At 57.2% G+C, this 21,110-nt stretch overlaps 1 protein-coding gene across 1 annotated transcript in view; it reads right to left on the bottom strand.

Moving 5' to 3' along the window:
• Window positions 1-13: 13 nt before the first annotated feature.
• The window catches only part of sptb (spectrin, beta, erythrocytic), a 26,981-nt gene continuing 5,884 nt past the window's right edge, over window positions 14-21,110 (bottom strand). The window contains 17 exon segments of the mRNA XM_060051279.1: window positions 14-17; window positions 59-198; window positions 1,723-2,064; window positions 2,594-2,683; window positions 3,777-4,001; window positions 7,510-7,785; window positions 8,484-8,630; window positions 9,051-9,141; window positions 10,048-10,250; window positions 11,000-11,759; window positions 12,029-12,166; window positions 12,393-13,263; window positions 14,910-15,032; window positions 15,035-15,059; window positions 15,662-15,964; window positions 17,826-17,984; window positions 18,930-19,091. Coding sequence (XP_059907262.1) covers window positions 14-17; window positions 59-198; window positions 1,723-2,064; window positions 2,594-2,683; window positions 3,777-4,001; window positions 7,510-7,785; window positions 8,484-8,630; window positions 9,051-9,141; window positions 10,048-10,250; window positions 11,000-11,759; window positions 12,029-12,166; window positions 12,393-13,263; window positions 14,910-15,032; window positions 15,035-15,059; window positions 15,662-15,964; window positions 17,826-17,984; window positions 18,930-19,091 — 4,059 coding nt within the window.

Raw genomic sequence — 21,110 nt, 5'->3', positions numbered from 1 at the left:
ACCCGTAGCCTCACTAGCTAACTCAACCCCTGGGGGCGGTCTACCCCTGACCCCTGACCCCACTGACCCCTCTGGGTGGTCCTCGGCCAGCAGTCTCTGGGCGCGCGCCGCCAGCCGCCTCATTGGCTGAGAGTAGTCGTCCACCGCCTGCTTCAGGAGCAGGTGGCGCTTCAGCATCAGCATGGCGCTCTGCTCGTCCTGGGGGGGGGGGAGGGAGAAAGCAGAGGGGGGAGGAGGGAGGAGGAGAAACAGTTGGTGGAGCAGACGTAGAAGGAGGATGAAGGAGGGGGAGGAAGAGGAGGAGGAAGGGGAGGAGGAGGGGGGAGGAGGAATGGGAGGAGGAGGAGGGGGAGGAAGGGGAGGAGGGGGGAGGAAGAGGAGAGGGGGGAGGAGGGAGGAGGGGGGAGGAGGAAGAAGAGGAGAAACATGGATGGGGGGGAGGAGATACAGTTGGTCGCACAGCCGTAGGATGTGGCAAAAGAGGAGGAGGGGGAGGAGGGGGAGGAGGAGGAGGAGGGAGTGGAACGAGAGGAGGAGGAGACAAGGAAGGCGCCAGCAGAGCGATGAGATGGGGATGAGGAGTGTTGGGATAGTGAAGGTAGTGAAGTGTAGGTAAACGACCAGGTTGAGAAAAATGACCTTTTCTGTACATAACACATATTACTGCCTCGCACAAATTGTGCTTTGTCGTTTTACATGCAACCGACCGCTGTCCAAAACCGTGTTTCTCTCAAACCAATGACCCTTATACCGACGGCGACATTCATTCTTTCTCATTTAAAACGGCAAGAGGAAGTTTTGGGTTTAAAATAGAATCTTGAACAAGTTTTCCAGTGTTTTAAAACGTGTTTCCCGTCTGGTGGTCCTCTGTCTCCGGCCCGGGGAGGCGCTCCGGGCCTTCGGAGGGGGGGAGGGGGGGAGGGGGGGCCCTAATGTGCCCCCCGTGTTCACGTTAAGTGGGCGAGTCGCGCCTCGACACGGCACGCCTTATCTCTCCGCTAATGATGCGGAGAGAAGCAGCGACACGCCGACGCCCGGACAAACATAAAAGATTAAAACCCTGGAGAGAAATACCAGCACAAGAAACACCGTGGTGGAACACAGGCTAGAACCGGAACACAGGCTAGAACCGGATCACAGGCTAGAACCGGAACACAGGCTAGAACCGGAACACAGGCTAGAACCGGAACACAGGCTAGAACCGGAACACAGGCTAGAACCGGATCACAGGCTAGAACCGGAACACAGGCTAGAACCGGATCACAGGCTAGAACCGGATCACAGGCTAGAACCGGAACACCAGCTAGAACCGGAACACAGGCTAGAACCGGAACACAGGCTAGAACCGGAACACCAGCTAGAACCTCGGACGCTTTTATCTGACGCGAGTTACAGTGGAAACATGTCCTTAAAGAGGCCTAGTCCAGTAACTAGTACCTAGTTTACAGTTATGGAGACCGGTATGGAACCCAGGACTTACGGCTGGGAGCCTGGCTCAAGGACTCCCTTGCAGTCGTTCACGTAGGTCATGGCTCCGGTCAATGTGTCGACATGGCAACAAAGCATTGAGCTAATCCAAAATCAATACGGGTATTTCTTTAGCTCTGAATCAGTGGACCTCATAGGGCTTCACGTTACCCCGTTACACCCCACCCTCCGGGCCTCACAGGGGTTAGGCGAAGGCTGAGGGCAGGGGTCGGATTCCGGCCGGCCGCGCCTCACCTTGGGCGTCTCGTCTGAGATCATGTAGAGCTCCTGCTCCCCCACCCAGGCCTCGGCCTCCTCTGCGTCGTTCAGGTACTGCTGGGCCTCGTCGGCCCCGCCCAGCCGCTCCTTCCTCCTCTCCATCTCCTCCCCCAGCCTCCCCCAGGCCTGCTCCAGGGCCCCCGCCTCCCGGGCGATCCGCCGCGCCTCCGGGGTGCCCTCCCCCTCCCCGCCACCGGGGGCGCCGGTGGTCGCGGCGGCGATGGCGGCGGCGGCGATGGAGGCGGCGGCCATCCTGCGGCCGCGCTCCTGGACCTCGTCCACGCGGGGCTGGTGGCCCTCGATCTCCCTCTGCAGTGTCTGGGGGGGGGGGGGGGGGGCAACAACACAGGGGGGGTCAACATCTGGACGGCCATCAATCGCACGGACCAACGCTATGATGTCGATGAGCAGCGATGGGAATGAGTGTGTTAGAAATAACGGCGTTAATAACCGCGTTAGTTTTTCAGGAACAAGTTATCCACTCTTCCCATCATTATAGCGCCGTTACTGCCAAAAAAATGCGGCGCGTTACTAAGATTGAAGCTGTTTTTTTATCTGACTTTCATCTTTTTTTTATCTGACAGATTTTACAGTAACTTTGTAATTCGTAACTGAGGTACCTAATTTAGTTACTTTTTGGGAGAAGTAGCTAGTAACTGTAACTAATTACTTTTCGAATGTAACTTGCACAACACTGGTGATGAGTGGGGTCTAAATTAGCCACTGGTTTTCTGAATGGTTTTAATTCACAGACAGAATTAATCTGATCGTTAGCGTAAGTGTTAAGCTAAACGAGCTAAACGAGCTAGCGAGCTAGCTGTCTTCTCTGGTGGTGTTCCTCCATCACCTGGTGTTTCTTCTGCAGCATCTGGACCGTCTGGAGGTTGTGGCCGTGCTCCTGCGACGTTGCCAACGGCAACCTCTCCTCGACCCACAGCTGTGGAGAGGAGGAGGAGAGAGGAGGAGGAGGAGGAGAGGAAGACAGATAGACATAAAGAGAAGAGGAAGAGTGGGAGTTGTAGGGATAATACAGAAGATGAAGACAGAGAAGAGATGAGATAGAGTTTAGATAGTTTAGTAAAGTGTCAAAGGTCTTTGGAACCATGGACGAAGCGGTTTTTAAACTATCCAGTACAAGAGAAGAGGTAAAGTAAAGATAGTCAAGCAAAGCCTCAAAGTGAAACAAATGAACACATCACAGATCATACTTCACACTTTCAAAGTAAAACATGTGAACATTTTTCTTCAAACTGAGACATAAACTTACAATCCAAGAGCAGTCCGGTGTATGACATCATCGGTCCGAATCCCCCCCCCCCTCACCTGACCTCACCCCCCTCCCCTGACCTCACCCCCCTCACCTGACCTCACCCCCCTCCCCTGACCTCACCCCCCTCCCCTGACCTCACCCCCCTAGGTCAGCCCCCGAACCCCCCCCCATCCCCACATTCATCCACCCCAGAGACTGGACCTATGTCAGCCACCCCCCCCCCCAGGTCCCTGTAGTACTGGTGGATCCCCCCCCCCCCCCCTCACCAGCTCATCGGCCAGGTCCCTGTAGTACTGGTGGACCCCCTCCCCCCCCCCCCAGGTCCCTGTAGTACTGGTGGACCCCCTCCCCCCCCAGGTCCCTGTAGTACTGGTGGACCCCCTCCCCCCCCCCAGGTCCCTGTAGTACTGGTGGATCCCCCCCCCCCCTGACCAGCTCATCGGCCAGGTCCCTGTAGTACTGGTGGATATCAGCCCCCCCCCCCAGGTCCCTGTAGTACTGGTGGACCCCCCCCCCCCCCCCCAGGTCCCTGTAGTACTGGTGGACCCCCCCCCCCCCCCAGGTCCCTGTAGTACTGGTGGATCCCCCCCCCCCCCCCCTCACCAGCTCGTCGGCCAGGTCCCTGTAGTACTGGTGGACCCCCCCCCCCCCAGGTCCCTGTAGTACTGGTGGACCCCCCCCCCCCAGGTCCCTGTAGTACTGGTGGACCCCCCCCCCCCAGGTCCCTGTAGTACTGGTGGACCCCCCCCCCCCCCCTCACCAGCTCGTCGGCCAGGTCCCTGTAGTACTGGTGGATGGCCTTGGCGGCCTCCAGCTTGTCGCGGCGCTGGGCCAGGGGGGTGAGCAGCTCTCTGAAGGCCCCCTGGAGGGCCCGCTGCTCCGCCTCCAGCTCGGGCTGGTCCTCGCGGGCCCCCCCGTGCTTCTGGACCGCCTCCTGCAGCTCCTCCAGCTCCCGCGCCCGGTCCCGCACCTGGTTCTCCGTCACCTGGCGGCCGGAGGAACGGAGAGGGCGTGGGTGATGTGGCCTGGAAGAGGGGCCTGGGTGTGGTTCCCTGTCTCTACAGCGTGGCCCCCTGGTTCCCTGTCTCTACAGAGTGGCCCCCTGGTTCCCTGTCTCTACAGCGTGGCCCCCTGGTTCCCTGTCTCTACAGCGTGGCCCCCTGGTTCCCTGTCTCTACAGCGTGGCCCCCCTGGTTCCCTGTCTCTACAGCGTGGCCCCCTGGTTCCCTGTCTCTACAGAGTGGCCCCCTGGTTCCCTGTCTCTACAGCGTGGCCCCCTGGTTCCCTGTCTCTACAGCGTGGCCCCCTGGTTCCCTGTCTCTACAGGGTGGCCCCCCAGGTTCCCTGTCTCTACAGGGTGGCCCCCTGGTTCCCTGTCTCTACAGCGTGGCCCCCTGGTTCCCTGTCTCTACAGCGTGGCCCCCTGGTTCCCTGTCTCTACAGCGTGGCCCCCTGGTTCCCTGTCTCTACAGCGTGGCCCCCTGGTTCCCTGTCTCTACAGGGTGGCCCCCCTGGTTCCCTGTCTCTACAGCGTGGCCCCCTGGTTCCCTGTCTCTACAGCGTGGCCCCCTGGTTCCCTGTCTCTACAGCGTGGCCCCCTGGTTCCCTGTCTCTACAGCGTGGCCCCCTGGTTCCCTGTCTCTACAGGGTGGCCCCCTGGTTCCCTGTCTCTACAGGGTGGCCCCCTGGTTCCCTGTCTCTACAGCGTGGCCCCCAGGTTCCCTGTCTCTACAGGGTGGCCCCCCTGGTTCCCTGTCTCTACAGGGTGGCCCCCCTGGTTCCCTGTCTCTACAGCGTGGCCCCCTGGTTCCCTGTCTCTACAGCGTGGCCCCCTGGTTCCCTGTCTCTACAGCGTGACCCCCCCTGGTTCCCTGTCTCTACAGCGTGACCCCCCCAGGTTCCCTGTCTCTACAGCGTGGCCCCCTGGTTCCCTGTCTCTACAGCGTGGCCCCCTGGTTCCCTGTCTCTACAGCGTGGCCCCCTGGTTCCCTGTCTCTACAGCGTGGCCCCCTGGTTCCCTGTCTCTACAGCGTGGCCCCCCTGGTTCCCTGTCTCTACAGCGTGGCCCCCTGGTTCCCTGTCTCTACAGCGTGGCCCCCTGGTTCCCTGTCTCTACAGCGTGGCCCCCCTGGTTCCCTGTCTCTACAGGGTGGCCCCCCTGGTTCCCTGTCTCTACAGCGTGGCCCCCTGGTTCCCTGTCTCTACAGCGTGGCCCCCTGGTTCCCTGTCTCTACAGCGTGGCCCCCTGGTTCCCTGTCTCTACAGGGTGGCCCCCCTGGTTCCCTGTCTCTACAGCGTGGCCCCCTGGTTCCCTGTCTCTACAGCGTGGCCCCCTGGTTCCCTGTCTCTACAGCGTGGCCCCCTGGTTCCCTGTCTCTACAGGGTGGCCCCCCTGGTTCCCTGTCTCTACAGCGTGGCCCCCTGGTTCCCTGTCTCTACAGCGTGGCCCCCTGGTTCCCTGTCTCTACAGCGTGGCCCCCTGGTTCCCTGTCTCTACAGGGTGGCCCCCTGGTTCCCTGTCTCTACAGCGTGACCCCCCCTGGTTCCCTGTCTCTACAGCGTGGCCCCCTGGTTCCCTGTCTCTACAGCGTGGCCCCCCTGGTTCCCTGTCTCTACAGGGTGGCCCCCCTGGTTCCCTGTCTCTACAGCATGGCCCCCCTGGTTCCCTGTCTCTACAGGGTGGCCCCCCTGGTTCCCTGTCTCTACAGCGTGGCCCCCTGGTTCCCTGTCTCTACAGCGTGGCCCCCTGGTTCCCTGTCTCTACAGGGTGGCCCCCTGGTTCCCTGTCTCTACAGCGTGACCCCCCCTGGTTCCCTGTCTCTACAGCGTGGCCCCCTGGTTCCCTGTCTCTACAGCGTGGCCCCCCTGGTTCCCTGTCTCTACAGGGTGGCCCCCCTGGTTCCCTGTCTCTACAGCATGGCCCCCCTGGTTCCCTGTCTCTACAGGGTGGCCCCCCTGGTTCCCTGTCTCTACAGCGTGGCCCCCAGGTTCGCTGTCTCTACAGAGTGGCCCCCAGGTTCCCTGTCTCTACAGCGTGGCCCCCTGGTTCCCTGTCTCTACAGGGTGGCCCCCCTGGTTCCCTGTCTCTACAGCGTGGCCCCCTGGTTCCCTGTCTCTACAGCGTGGCCCCCTGGTTCCCTGTCTCTACAGCGTGGCCCCCAGGTTCGCTGTCTCTACAGAGTGGCCCCCTGGTTCCCTGTCTCTACAGAGTGGCCCCCAGGTTCCACCGGTTCTGCGGTAAGGCGTTGGAGTACCACGGTGTTCAGGAGACATCAGACTAGAGCAGCCTTGGATAATGACTTTTGGTTCCAACTGTACGGATTTTTGCTGGGGATTACTTTAAACGAATACTTTAGGATTATGGATTTACTCTTCGATTACTTAAAAAAGATAATACACATATATTCCTTTCTTTATTACTTTTTAATAGCTTAACTTTATTTGATCAAATAAAGTTATATAAAAGTATCAAAAGAGTAAAAGAAACAGTAATCCAAAAAATAATCTATACCTTTTAAACTAAAAGCATTTTTGCAAGTATTTGTTTTTAAACCTAGATTTGTTTAATGCAATATGCAAGATTTGGGTGACACTATTTAGGGTTATGAATAGATGGGGAAGTCTTAATGCTGTGGTATAAGGACAGCCAAGATGATTAGAGGGAAAACATACATATGTACTCATTCATTAATAATAACACAAAGTGTTTTATTAATTTAATTTGAAAAGAATACACTTTTGGAAATGCTTCTGTGCTTGAAAGGTACAGGTGAAACTTTTGGATAATTCTTTATTTATTACATTTTTGGATTAATTAAGGACTGGATGTGGATATTGCTGTTGTAAGGATTGTTCTGATTATTATTCTGGCTGGGTGACGCCTAAAGCTGAACTCCTGATTTGGTCAACGTTTTCAAATTTGTCAATGACATCTGTATTCCCGGTAAGCAGGTCTTCAAAAGTTGTTACAATCATTTATCGCCTCCGACTGACGTGCCTCCGTGAATGGCAGGTCAAAGGCGTTGCTTGGGTGGGGTGTGTGGGCTGTGAACACCTTCAGGGTCTGCTAGCCGTCCTAGCTGAGAACCGGATCCTATTATTTACAGGACTGTCCTGTCCTTCTGCTCTGACAGCCACATTTTCCATCTGGGATTAATAAAGTACATCTAATCTAATCTCTGGCTAGGGTAATTGAGGAAGGGGGAATAGACTGTTTATCAAGCACCTTCTGGCCGACTATCAGCCATCTGAAGTGGTTTGTATTTACGACCGGCGATTTCCCGTCAAGCACACATTCGCCCCCCCGACGTGCCTGCAGGGTCGACCATGCTAGGCTACATCTAAAAAGTAGAGCTTAAACCGTAGACAGACGCACGGCTCCCACGCACGTTCTCTAGCATTACCATCACAACATTACCGTCGCGACACCCCGGCTGTTCTTACCCACGCCCCGGACCCTGAGAACCCGGGCTCTCCCCAGACAGAGGACCCACCTGGTGCTTCTTCAGCAGGATGTTGGCGTTGGTCAGGTCCCTGACCTCCTCCTCGTGCCCCCCGCCGCTGTGGAGCTGCTGCTGCAGCCCCCCCAGCCACTGCTTCACGTCGGCCAGGCTCTGGTCCAGCAGCTCCGAGCGGTTGGCGTCGAACAGCAGGCGAGCCTTCTCCTGCGTGGTGGACTCCAGCCGGCTCCAGAGCGCGTGGAGCTCGGCCAGGCGCTCCCGCACCAGCGGCTCAAACTCGGGCTTGGCCTCGCTCAGCTCCTGGCCCTCCTGGTTCCCGACCGACGCGAGAGGAGGAGGAACGAGGGGAGTTGGGGAGGCTTCGTTTACTCCCTGAATTATGTGGTTTCACTTGGGCAGACGGCGGGGGGTGATTTATGGTTTCAATTCTTTCCACCGTTGTTTAGATTGTAAAAGTGGATGCAGTTTGTTATCCTCGCTCTAATAAACGGGGATTCATCTCCTAGGGTTAATTATCTCAGGTTAATGACCACCTTTACATAATTTGCTATAATTTGAAGACTAATCTTCCATTGTTCTACAGACAAACCTTTTATCAACCGCCTAGTCTCAGAGTTGATAACGATTATTACGGTGGTACAGTTATTACAAAAACTATTTCTTCAAACTTTAGAATGACCATTTGTGGGCGACAGTCAGCACAGCAGCGCATCAATTTATGAGGAGAAAGACCGATGCTGCAACTTGATCCTAGGTCAGTTTGCAGGTCAATATCAAGGTTCATCTCAATTGCTCAGACACACCCTCACACACACACACCCACACACACACACACACACACACACACACACACACACACACACACACACACACACACAGACACACATACACACACAGACGCACGCACACAGACGCACACACACACACACACACGGACACACACACGGACACACACACACACACACACACACTGACACACACACGTGCAGACCCACACAGTGACGGACCTGGTCTATGTTGTCCAGCCAGCCCTTGTTGGAGGCCAGCTCGGCCATGAAGGCCTGGTGCTTCAGCCACTTGCTGTGAAGGTTCCTGGCCTCGTCGTACGACGTGTCCTGGGCCGTCAGCATCTTCTCGTTGATCCACAGAGTCAACTGGAAAGGGAGACAGCCTTGAGCCACACAGGCTACTTTAACCCCCAGGGGGGGGAACAAGGAGTCTGTTCTTCAGGAGCACTGCAGAGGTCATCCCGATTCAGGGGTCTCACATAAGAATCAAACTGGCTTGTTTATACTCAATACTAACGTTGAATCTGAATCTAGTGGGGACCACTAGGAAATGTGTCTAAAGGAAGGACGTGTAAAACCAATGAACAATGACACAGCAAACCTGTGTGTCTGAAGTGTCTTTCTGAAGCAGACAACATACATTATATTGAACCAAATGCAAAAACGATCTGTTATTTAAGCCAAATGGGGAAAACATATTTTCATGTCCATCAGTGCACAATAACATAATATGTGCAAAACATGTGGTCACAATTCCAAACAGTCTCACATCCCGTGTGTACTCACATCCTGAGTGTTCTGAAGGAAGTGCTGGAGATCTCGGTTGTCTTTTAGCTTTCCCGAAACCTCTGTGGCTCTCCTCTGATTGGCATTATGTCTGACAATCGAAAACAAACAAATCAAAAAATAAAATATAAGCAAGATATCAGTATATAAATAAAATAGAAGCACATTTACGAAAACAAACACATCATAGTATTTCTGTGTTATTTTCCGAAAAAAAAGTGACACTGTTTACAGGACTAAACAAAATAGACTCGAATTTGGACAAGCACAAAATAGTACTTCTGTCAGTTGTTTTCCTAACAAAAGGCCTGAACAAACTCGCCGATAGTTCCGAAGGCCGAACGTTGATAATCTGTTGACGACTCCCCGCTTCCTAGCTGACATACTCTAGTTAGCTGGAGACGCTGTCAGTCATGTGGCGTTACAGGTAAGAGGATCTCGCCCCCCTCACCCAGAGATCAATACCCATCACCACAGGCGCCTCTCCGCAGCCTGCCACCGGAGGGAAGCACTCTCAGAGGGAGGAGGTTTTAATGTGGTCCTAATAGAATCACTTCAGTACTGCCCCGCACCGGAACATCCCTTGTACGTGCCTGTTCACACCCAGGACGAAGAGGTCCCCCCCCGCTCATCAGAGCTCCCATATTACACCACCAGGTGTGAGTGGGATTAGCCGTTACAAGACGTTTTGAAAATCGGCCTCTTCTGACATCACAAGTGGGCGTGTCCACCTAGATGTATGACGGATCGATGAACAACGCTTGCTACAGTCCACTGGGTAGGCTGGTAGACTGATCTCTCTGGCAGACATCTAGGTGGACATGCCCACTTGTGATGTCAGAAGAGGCAGATTTTCAACGGTTTGTAACGGCTAATCACACTCACACCTGGTGGCATAATAGTGGAGCTCTAATGAGTCAACTAATCCACATTCTCGGTGCACAAAAGTCATTGCAAAAACAACAAAATGAACCGAGAACCTTTGGCCCCCTCTGACCTTTCTGTGATGGAGGCCATCTTGTCCTTGACCTTCCCGGAGTAGAGGTTCTCGGCGTCCAGCAGCCTCTGTCCCGTCTTCACCGTGGCCTCCACCTTCTCCTCGTTGGCCCCCATGGTGCTCAGGAAGTCCTCGTGCTTCTTCAGGGCCTTCTCCGCCCCGGCCAGCGTGTCGGGCTTCTCCACGTGGGCCAGAGTGTACTCCTGGAACCGAGGAACAGCTTGAGGACCAACGTGTTTGCTGACGCAAACGCCATCCCAAGGTCGGTGGCACAAGGATGTCGGACGTGACCTGACATGTCAGGTTTCTTATTTTACAGCAATGCGGAATGGTGACTGAGGTTTTTTTAATTTTTTTACAGCAATGCGGAATGGTGACTGGCGACCCTGCTGCATTCTCTGGCTGTGGGACTCGTTGCCTTTGCATCGCTCTGCTTGTTTTTGGTGATGCTCGCTGTCTGAATCATGCATTCCAAGAACCAAATATGCATAACTCTGCTACCCCAGGCTGCAATTCGTCAAGGGGAAAAATAGGGGAAAGATATTTTCATGCATTTCATTAACTTCCTCATCATTTGTTTTTCGTTGACTCAACAACCCAACCCCGGCACTGTATATATTGATCAATTTAAAACGTTATGTTTTACTAGTATTTACTAATTTGCACCAGGATCAGATATATGTCACGGAGCAGGCAGCGGTAACACACACAGTTAGTACTTTACTTACTATGCTTCTTAGTTTGAAAGCTACAGATTACTTTTTTAGGATAAGTCTTTTTTTATGACATTATGCCCAAGAACGCTTACAGGTCGACTCGTTAAATCAGGGATGAACCCGGGGACCTTTGGACTGCCAGTCAAACAAACCACAACCCGTTCCTGCCCGGTCCCTCCTTCTGGTGTCCCTTCCCGAGAACAGAGTACCAAACGAGTGACTACGACGACGTCTACCTGGTTGTTCAGAATGGTGTCCGTGGCCTTGGCGTCCCTCATGAACTGCTGGAAGCCCAGACCCTGGTCCAGGAAGTCCTTGCGGCTGTCCCACATCTTCTGGAGCTCGTTCCAGCCGCGGTCCAGCCCGCTCAGCCTCTGCTCCAGCTGCTGGTACTGGGGGTCGTCCTCCTGGCCCTGGGTGACGCGGGCGCCCGTCTCCTGCACCTGGAGGAAGTCCTCCCGGTGGTTGGCGATGTCGTCGCGCAGCGCGTCGTGGAGGCTCAGCAGCGCCTCGGCCTCGGGCAGCGACCCGGGCACGTCCTCCGACGCCACCGCCTTCTGGGTCCTGAAGAGCCAGGACTGGAAGTCGTCCATGTCCTGCAGGAAGGTCTGCAGCTTGCTGACCTCGCCCAGGGAGTCCTCGCGGTCCTTCAGGGTCTTCTTCAGGGCGTCCCAGGCGGCGTCCAGCTGGCCCCGCCGCGCCCGGATGTCGTCGGCGAGCTCGGGGTGGTCCCGGGCCAGCTGGTCAGCCTCGTTCCGCAGGAAGCTCAGCTTGGTGTCGATGGCGGCCAGGTCGCGCTCCATGCCGAACAGCTTCCTCTGGATGGCGATGACGGCTGCCAGGTCGTTGCCCAGGTCCTGCGTGGACTCGATGACGCGCGTCTTGTCCTTGATCCAGGCCTCCGTCTCGCCGCAGTCACCGCCGTAGTTGTGGAGGCTGAGGGCCGAGTCCACCCTCCTCTTCTTCTCCTCCACCATCGCCTTGAAGGCCTCCCACCTGGGAGAGGGACACGGGCGAGGACGTGACGTCTACGGATGCACCGTTGAACACTCGTGGTGTTCCTTCTATACAGTAGCGTCTATAGGGGCTCGGTTTGGGTGTCGACATCACCATCAGAATTGTATAAAAATGATTACCCACTGGTTGATTATAAATCATAAATCAACCACTAGAGGAGGTACATATTGAGCACAATTCAAAGTGTTTAGTCACGTAAAATAGACAGTGAAAAATAAACGAATAAACGCAAAGGTATGTGATCTCACCTCTTATTCAGGCGCATCTGGCAGTCCTTGATCTCCTTGGTGCGCGGGTGTCTGCTGTCCTCCAGCTGCTGCACCGCCTGGTTGACGTCATCCACCCGCGACTGGACGTTGGCCATGTCGTTGGCCAGGATGCTCAACCTGGGAAGAGCAGCAGTCAGTCATCATGAAACACCCATTATTGAATCATCTTTAGTATTACAACTGCCAAACTAATTAGCCTAATACAAATGATAGCATGTCATTTCATTATTTGAGGTATATTAAACTCATTGCCTTTCTTCCAATTTCTGTGCCACACAAATTAGGAGTACGTAAGTCAATCAATTCATATCATTATCGATGCACATCAGGGGCTTGTGTTCACCGGTTCTGCACGATCTCCAGGTCCTCCAGCTTGTCGGGCACCTCCAGGCCCACCAGCCAGGTCTCCTTCTGGCCCATCCACAGCTCGCAGGCGTCCGTCTCGCTGAGCACCGTGTACAGGGCCATGGTGTCGTCCAGGGCCTTCTGCCGGACGTCCGCCAGCGCCATGAGCTCCACGTACAGCTCCCGGATGTCCTTGAGGCGCCGCTGGATGTCGGGCGTGTTGCGCAGCTCCTCGGGCAGAGCCTGGGCCTGCCTGCTGAGCGCGTCGATGGTGGCGCCGTTCTTGGCCGTCTCGTTCCTCAGGTCGCGGTGCTTGCGGAGCAGCCGCTGGGTGGTGTACTCGTCGGTGCCCACCTCCGGGCCGCCCATCTGCCTCTTGGCCTCCAGCAGCCAGCCCGTCAGGTCGTCGGCGTCCCCCTGGAACTGGAAGAACTTCTGGGTGTCCTGGAGGCTCTGCTTGCGGAACGCCGCCAGGTCCTCCAGCTCCTGCCACTGCCGGCGGACGTCGGCGCCGCGGCCCTCGACGGCGGCGGCGCCGAAGTGCTCGGCCCGGACCATGTCCTCGCCCTGGGCCAGGACCTGCTGCAGGTGGGCGCGCCGCGCCCCCAGCTCGTCCTCGAAGGCGTTGTGTTTGCCCTGCAGGATCAGCACGCTGGTCAGGTCCTTGCCGTAGTCCAGGGTGGAGAAGAGGTGCTCCTTCTCCTTCACCCAGCTCTCCACCTCCGCCGCCTCCCACAGGAAGTTCCAGAAGCGGCGGGACTGCTCCAGGCGGGCCCGGCGCTGGGCGGCGAGGGCGCACAGCTCCTGGTAGCACAGGTCCAGGTGCTGCACCCGGTCCCGGATCACCTGGGGGTCGCACGGCTTGTAGCCTGGAGGAGAGAGGGAGGGGGAGAGAGGGAGGGGGAGAGAGGGAGGGGAGAGGGAGGAGGAGAGGGAGGGGAGAGGGAGAGAGAGGGAGGGGGAGAGAGGGAGGGGAGAGGGAGGAGGAGAGGGAGGGGAGAGGGAGAGAGAGGGAGGGGGAGAGAGGGAGGGGAGAGGGAGGAGAGAGGGAGAGGAGGAGAGGGAGGAGGTGAGGGAGGAGAGAGGGAGGGGAGAGGGAGAGAGAGGAGGAGAAGGAGGAGGTGAGGGAGGAGGTGAGGGAGGGGAGAGGGAGGAGGTGAGGGAGGAGGAGAGGGAGGGGAGAGGGAGAGAGAGGGAGGGGGAGAGAGGGAGGGGGAGAGGGAGGGGGAGAGAGGGAGGGGAGAGGGAGGAGGAGAGGGAGGGGAGAGGGAGAGAGAGGGAGGGGGAGAGAGGGAGGGGGAGAGGGAGGGGGAGAGAGGGAGGGGAGAGGGAGGAGGAGAGGGAGGGGAGAGGGAGAGAGAGGGAGGGGGAGAGAGGGAGGGGAGAGGGAGGAGGAGAGGGAGGGGAGAGGGAGAGAGAGGGAGGGGGAGAGAGAGAGAGAGGAGGAGAAAAGGAGGAGGTGAGGGAGGAGGAGAGGAGGGGAGAGGGAGGGGAGAGAGGGAGAGGGAGGAGAGAGAGGGAGGAGGAGAGGGAGGAGGTGAGGGAGGAGAGAGGGAGGGCAGAGGGAGGAGAGAGGGAGGAAGAGAGAGGGAGGAAGAGAGGGAGAGAGGGAGGGGGAGAGGGTGGAGGAGAGGGAGGAGGAGAGAGGGAGGAGGAGAGAGGGAGGAGGAGGGAGGAGAGAGGGAGGGGGAGAGGGAGGGGGAGAGAGGAGGGGGAGAGAGAGAGGAGGAGAGAGAGAGAGGAGGTGAGGGAGGAGGTGAGGGAGGGGAGAGGGAGGGGAGAGGGAGGAGGTGAGGGAGGAGGAGAGGGAGGGGAGAGGGAGGAGGTGAGGGAGGGCAGAGGGAGGAAGAGAGAGGGAGGAAGAGAGGGAGGGGGAGAGAGGGAGGAGGAGAGGGAGGAGAGAGAGAGAGGAGGAGAGGGGAGAGAGGGGAGAGGGAGGGGAAAGGGAGGAGGAGAGGGAGGAGAGAGGGAGAGGAGGAGAGGGAGGAGGAGAGGGAGGAGGAGAGGGAGGAGGGGAGGGAGGAGGGGAGAGGGAGGAGAGGGAGGAGGAGGAGAGGGAGGTTCATACCTTCAGTTAGATTCAGTTAGATCGGTGAGATTTACTTTGTTCATCCTCAGTGCTTCTCATGTGATTTAACAGGGTTGGTTTTTCTGCTCGTTTGAGGGCTGCTTTATTCTTTTAACGATGGGGTTTGGGGAATATGGTTTGGATGTGCGCTTATCTTTGGTACAGAGACTGGATTTGTGGCAGAGAGACGGCTGCACCTCACTTGAACGGAGAACTGTATCGTTTAATTTACATCATGTGTGCGGAGGGATTTAGAGAGATTCCAGTTTTGAAAGGAAGTCGGCCAGCACAGTTGGAACAAAAATCTGGCAAACGTTTTCCCTTCAAACCTAAATTTCTTTATTTATTTTCTCCTCGTGATTTGTGCCCGGCAGCCTCATTCATAGGGGAGCCTTCTCTTCATATCGACGATGGTATTGCTCTTCTGTTATTTCCAACATGACTCACTGTCCCCGTTGGCGAACGTGAGGGCGTTGGCGCTGGCGCTCTGAACCCGCTCCGCCTGCAGGGCGACGTCGTTCTCCACCAGAGCGTGTTTCTGGAGCAGGTCCTCCACCTCCGACAGGTGCTTCCGAAGTCTGGGGACAGCAGGCGGGCCTGGGGGGGAGCGGGGAGGGACGGAGGGAGGGAGGGAGGGAGGGGGGGAGAGAGGGAGAGAGAGAGAGAGAGAGAGAGAGAGAGAGAGAGAGAGAGAGAGGGGGGGAGAGAGAGAGAGAGAGAGAGAGAGAGAGAGAGAGAGATAGAGATAGAGAAAGAGAAAGAGAGAGAGAGAGAGAGAGAGAGAGAGAGAGAGAGATTAACAGTGGTCCGGGGAAGAGGCTTTAGGATGTGTCATACAAGGAATTATCCCTGGAGAGTCCAGATTCAGGACGTTTATCCTAGTATGATAGATATATATAAAACGGTATTAAATCTAAAAAACATCTTAGTATAGGAGTGGAGCTAAAACATGAGGCATTCTGGCCCTGGAGGATCCTCACCCTCTCTGACCTCACGTAGTGTAACGCTTATGGGGGTTTGGTTCTGGTCCGGAGGTCGGGGAGCCCCTGACCCTGGCCCCCCCGTACCTTCATGTCCCCTAGCTGCTGTCTCAGGCCCCTGCCCCCCCCCCCCGTACCTTCATGTCCCCTAGCTGCTGTCTCAGCCCCCCCCCCGTGTACCTTCATGTCACCTAGCTGCTGTCTCAGCCCCCCCCGTACCTTCATGTCGTCCATCCAGCTGATGATGCAGAGCATCTCCTGGAAGATGCTCTGCAGCGTGAGGTTCTTGTCCAGGCGCCCCCTGCGGGCGCGGAGGAGCTCCTGCAGGTAGTCCCACAGCCGCAGCACGTTGTCCTTGCGGACGTCGATGCGCCGGGCGTCATGGTAACGCTCCGCCTCCAGCTCTCCCGAGATGGCCACCAGGGCGAGCACGCGCTCCTCGTACGCCGCGATGTCCGTCTCGATGGCGTCGTGCTTCTTCTTCGCCGCCTCCACCGCCGGCAGGTCGTAGCCGAAGTTATCCTGAGAGGGGGGAGGGGGAGGGGGGAGAGAGAGAGGGAGGGAGGGGAGAGAGGGAGGAGGGGGGGAGGGAGGAGGGAGAGAGAGAGGGAGGGAGGGGAGAGAGAGGGGGGGAGGGAGGGGAGAGAGCGGGAGGGGGAGAGAGAGGGAGGAGGGGGGAGAGAGGGGAGAGAGAGGGAAGGAATGGGAGGAGAGAGGAGAGGGGGAGGGGGAGAGAGAGAGGAAGGGAGGGGAGAGAGAGGGGGGGAGGGAGGAGGGAGGGGGGGGAGGGAGAGAGGGAGGGAGGGGAGAGAGAGGGGGGAGGGAGGGAGGAGGGGAGGGGGGAGAGAGAGAGGGAGGGAGGGGAGAGAGGGAGGAGGGGGAGGGAGGGGAGAGAGAGAGAGAGAGAGAGAGGGAGGGGAGAGAGAGGGAGGGAGGGAGGGGAGAGAGGGAGAGAGAGGGGGGAGGGAGGAGGGGGGAGAGAGGGAGAGAGGGGGGGAGGGAGGGGAGAGAGGGAGGAGGGAGGGAGGGAGGGAGAGAGAGGGAAGGGAATGGGAGGAGAGAGGGAGAGGGGGAGAGAGAGAGGGAGGGGAGAGAGGGGGGGAGGAGGGGAGAGAGAGGGAAGGGAATGGGAGGAGAGAGAGAGAGAGAGAGTGAGAGAGAGAGAGAGAGAGTGAGAGAGAGAGAGAGAGAGAGAGAGAGAGAGAGAGAGAGAGAGAGAGAGAGAGGTTCAAACAGTGATTGGTTGGTTGGTTGTTTTAGTGGCAAACAAATAAATACATAATGAATAGATAAAGTGTCTCTTATGCAGTAGTCTTTATATAATGTTCTCCATATGAATGACTTTACCAGGACTGTGAGGTGGTGACTGTTCATTTTAACGCTATCGTAAAAAGACAGCATTGCGATTGTGACGCTTGTTAGGTTGAAATCAATGACTTTATTATTTATTTTTTCACCACAAAGAGATAGGACCTCTCATCTGTCTGCCGACTAAATTGTATTATCAACGTTAATTGCCTTAAATGAACCGATCATAACATTCTCAACGTACAACGAACAGTGTTATTGATCTCACACGTATCTCTATAATATTTCATCATTTTGTGATTCATCCAAAGTGGCTCTCAGCGCATTCAGAAACATCAAATGGTCCCTTATTAATCCCATCAGATGGGATTAGGGATGCCTAATGAATATCAGACATCTGCCTGATGATCCCAGAACACAGCTCACGGTTCTAGTCTCACTCCTGTCAGCGCAGTCTGTCCCTGATCAGCAGCTAATACTAATACTAATACTAATACTAATACTACTCCAACAACGGCACATTCACCCTAATTTTACTTTGTAAATAAACTCTTCATTCTTGTTTCCTCTCCCAACCATGATAGCCGGCCGTACTATCCGACATTTCTTGCATGGCGTTGTTATTGACGCTCTACCTTGTACGGTTTTACGGTTTATACATTAACAAATCGTTTTCATATTTTAAGGATCATCTTGTATTTTGCTCTGAAAGCGCCTCAGTCTAATAACTTACTGAGGCAGATAGTTATTATGCAATGTAAAAGGTTCTCTGATTGGCTTAGGATATAGCCAATGAGGCGCAGTGAATCAGCGGCTATATGAGAGTAGAGTTAGGTTAGACATCACAATTAGACCAAAATATGACTTCGGCCCATGAAATACATAATCGATGCTACTGTACTGCGTTAACCCCTCCCCTTCCTCCCCAGGATGAAGAGTCGGGCTTTGGACAAAGTGTCCCCTTCTCTTAGGGCTCTAAAGCTACCAGGTACTAGCTCCTCGCTGCTGGCTCCTGGTGCCTCAGGGGGGGGGGGGGGTCCCCGGGGCGTGGTGGGTCCCGGGGTGGTTGCCCTACCTGCGCCACCAGCCTCTGGTTCTCCAGCAGCCAGGTCTCCCTCATGGACGCCTTGCGGTCGAACCTCCTCGCCGTCTGCTCCAGCTTCTCCTGCCGGATCAGCTCGTCCCGGAGGACGCGCTCGCGCTCGTGCTCCGCCCGCTCCAGACGCTCCCAGGCCTGAACACGCATATCAAACGCACCTCAGGAACGGTAGGGCCCGACGGTAGGGCCCGACGGTAGGGCCCGACGGTAGGGCCGACGGTAGGGCCCGACGGTAGGGCCCGACGGTAGGGCCCGACGGTAGGGCCCGACGGTAGGGCCCGACGGTAGGGCCCGACGGTAGGCCCGACGGTAGGGCCCGACGGTAGGGCCCGACGGTAGGGCCCGACGGTAGGGCCCGACGGTAGGGCCCGACGGTAGGGCCCGACGGTAGGGCCCGACGGTAGGGCCCGACGGTAGGGCCCGACGGTAGGGCCCGACGGTAGGCCCGACGGTAGGGCCCGACGGTAGGGCCCGACGGTAGGGCCCGACGGTAGGGCCCGACGGTAGGGCCCGACGGTAGGGCCCGACGGTAGGGCCCGACGGTAGGGCCCGACGGTAGGGCCCGACGGTAGGCACCGCTCACCGCACGGCGGCTGGCTTGGTTGGCCGGGTTAGCATTAATGCTAGTTAGCATTAATGCTAGTTTCATCTAATGTTAACTGAACGATAATATCGTGTAATGAAATATGGAGTAAATACCTGAATGACGTTTTTCTGAATCACGATAGTATATAAATGATCAAATTATATCTTTGAAATGACATGTTATCATTTAACATGATATTCGGTGGAGGAGGAGAAGAAGGTGAAGGTGGAGCTGGGGGTGGAGGTGGAGGAGGTGGAGGAGGAGGTTCAGGAGGAGGTGGGGGTGGAGGTGGAGGAGCTGGGGGTGGAGGTGGAGGAGGGGGTGGAGGTGGAGGAGCTGGGGGTGGAGGTGGAGGAGGTGGAAGTCGAGGTGGGGATGGAGGTGGAGGAGGTGGGGGTGGGGGTCGAGGAGGGGGTGGAGGTGGAGGAGGTGGAAGTGGAGGTGGAAGTGGAGGTGGGGGTGGGGCTGGAGGTGGGGGTGGCGGTGGTGCTCACCCTGTTGATGTCCGCCACCAGAGCCCCGTCCCTGGGTGTGAAGACCTTCTGGTTGTTGGCCCTCATGCGGCTCTGGATGGTGAAGAGCAGCACCTCCAGGTTCCCCTTCTCCTGGAACCTAGAGCACAACGACCCCCCCACGACCAGGCAGGTTACCGCTGGTCACTAGAGCACAATGACCCCCCCACGACCAGGCAGGTTACCGCTGGTCACTAGAGCACAATGACCCCCCCACGACCAGGCAGGTTACCGCTGGTCACTAGAGCACAACGACCCCCCCACGACCAGGCAGGTTACCGCTGGTCACTAGAGGACAACGACCCCCCACGACAGGCAGGTTACCGCTGGTCACTAGAGCACAACGACCCCCCCACGACCAGGCAGGTTACCGCTGGTCACTAGAGGACAACGACCCCCCCACGACCAGGCAGGTTACCGCTGGTCGCTAGAGCACAACGACCCCCCACGACCAGGCAGGTTACCGCTGGTCACTAGAGCACAACGACCCCCCCCACGACCAGGCAGGTTACCGCTGGTCACTAGAGGACAACGACCCCCCCACGACCAGGCAGGTTACCGCTGGTCACTAGAGGACAACGACCCCCCACGACCAGGCAGGTTACCGCTGGTCACTAGAGCACAACGACCCCCCCACGACCAGGCAGGTTACCGCTGGTCACTAGAGGACAACGACCCCCCACGACCAGGCAGGTTACCGCTGGTCACTAGAGCACAACGACCCCCCCACGACCAGGCAGGTTACCGCTGGTCACTAGAGCACAACGACCAGGCAGGTTACCGCTGGTCACTAGAGCACAATGACCCCCCCACGACCAGGCAGGTTACCGCTGGTCACTAGAGGACAACGACCCCCCACGACCAGGCAGGTTACCGCTGGTCACTAGAGCACAACGACCCCCCCCACGACCAGGCAGGTTACCGCTGGTCACTAGAGGACAACGACCCCCCCACGACCAGGCAGGTTACCGCTGGTCACTAGAGCACAACGACCCCCCCACGACCAGGCAGGTTACCGCTGGTCACTAGAGCACAACGACCCCCCCACGACCAGGCAGGTTACCGCTGGTCACTAGAGGACAACGACCCCCCCACGACCAGGCAGGTTACCGCTGGTCACTAGAGCACAACGACCCCCCCACGACCAGGCAGGTTACCGCTGGTCACTAGAGGACAACGACCCCCCCACGACCAGGCAGGTTACCGCTGGTCACTAGAGCACAACGACCCCCCACGACCAGGCAGGTTACCGCTGGTCACTAGAGGACAACGACCCCCCCACGACCAGGCAGGTTACCGCTGGTCACTAGAGGACAACGACCCCCCCACGACCAGGCAGGTTACCGCTGGTCACTCGAGCACAACGACCCCCCACGACCAGGCAGGTTACCGCTGGTCACTAGAGCACAACGACCCCCCCACGACCAGGCAGGTTACCGCTGGTCACTAGAGCACAACGCCCCCCCCACGACCAGGCAGGTTACCGCTGGTCACTAGAGCACAACGACCCCCCCACGACCAGGCAGGTTACCGCTGGTCACTAGAGCACAACGACCCCCCCACGACCAGGCAGGTTACCGCTGGTCACTAGAGACAACGACCCCCCACGACCAGGCAGGTTACCGCTGGTCACTAGAGCACAACGACCCCCCACGACCAGGCAGGTTACCGCTGGTCACTAGAGCACAATCGACCCCCCCACGACCAGGCAGGTTACCGCTGGTCGCTAGAGCACAACGACCCCCCACGACCAGGCAGGTTACCGCTGGTCACTAGAGCACAACGACCCCCCCACGACCAGGCAGGTTACCGCTGGTCACTAGAGCACAACGACCCCCCCACGACCAGGCAGGTTACCGCTGGTCACTAGAGCACAACGACCCCCCCACGACCAGGCAGGTTACCGCTGGTCACTAGAGGACAACGACCCCCCACGACCAGGCAGGTTACCGCTGGTCACTAGAGCGGACAGGTAGATGGACGCATGATGGATGGACTGGTAGATAAGTGGATGGATGGATGGATGGATGGATGGATGATTGATTGATGGATGAAGCGATGACCAGGTGAGTGGGTGAATTGATAATGGTTAATGCATGAGGTGATGCGGGTGATCAAATGAAGTTAAAACGAAGATAAGATGGAGATAAAGTAACGATAAAG

This window comes from Gadus macrocephalus, chromosome 5 (assembly GCF_031168955.1).
Source record: "Gadus macrocephalus chromosome 5, ASM3116895v1".
Lineage (NCBI taxonomy): Eukaryota > Metazoa > Chordata > Actinopteri > Gadiformes > Gadidae > Gadus > Gadus macrocephalus.
This window is presented reverse-complemented; position numbering and strand designations above follow the sequence as displayed.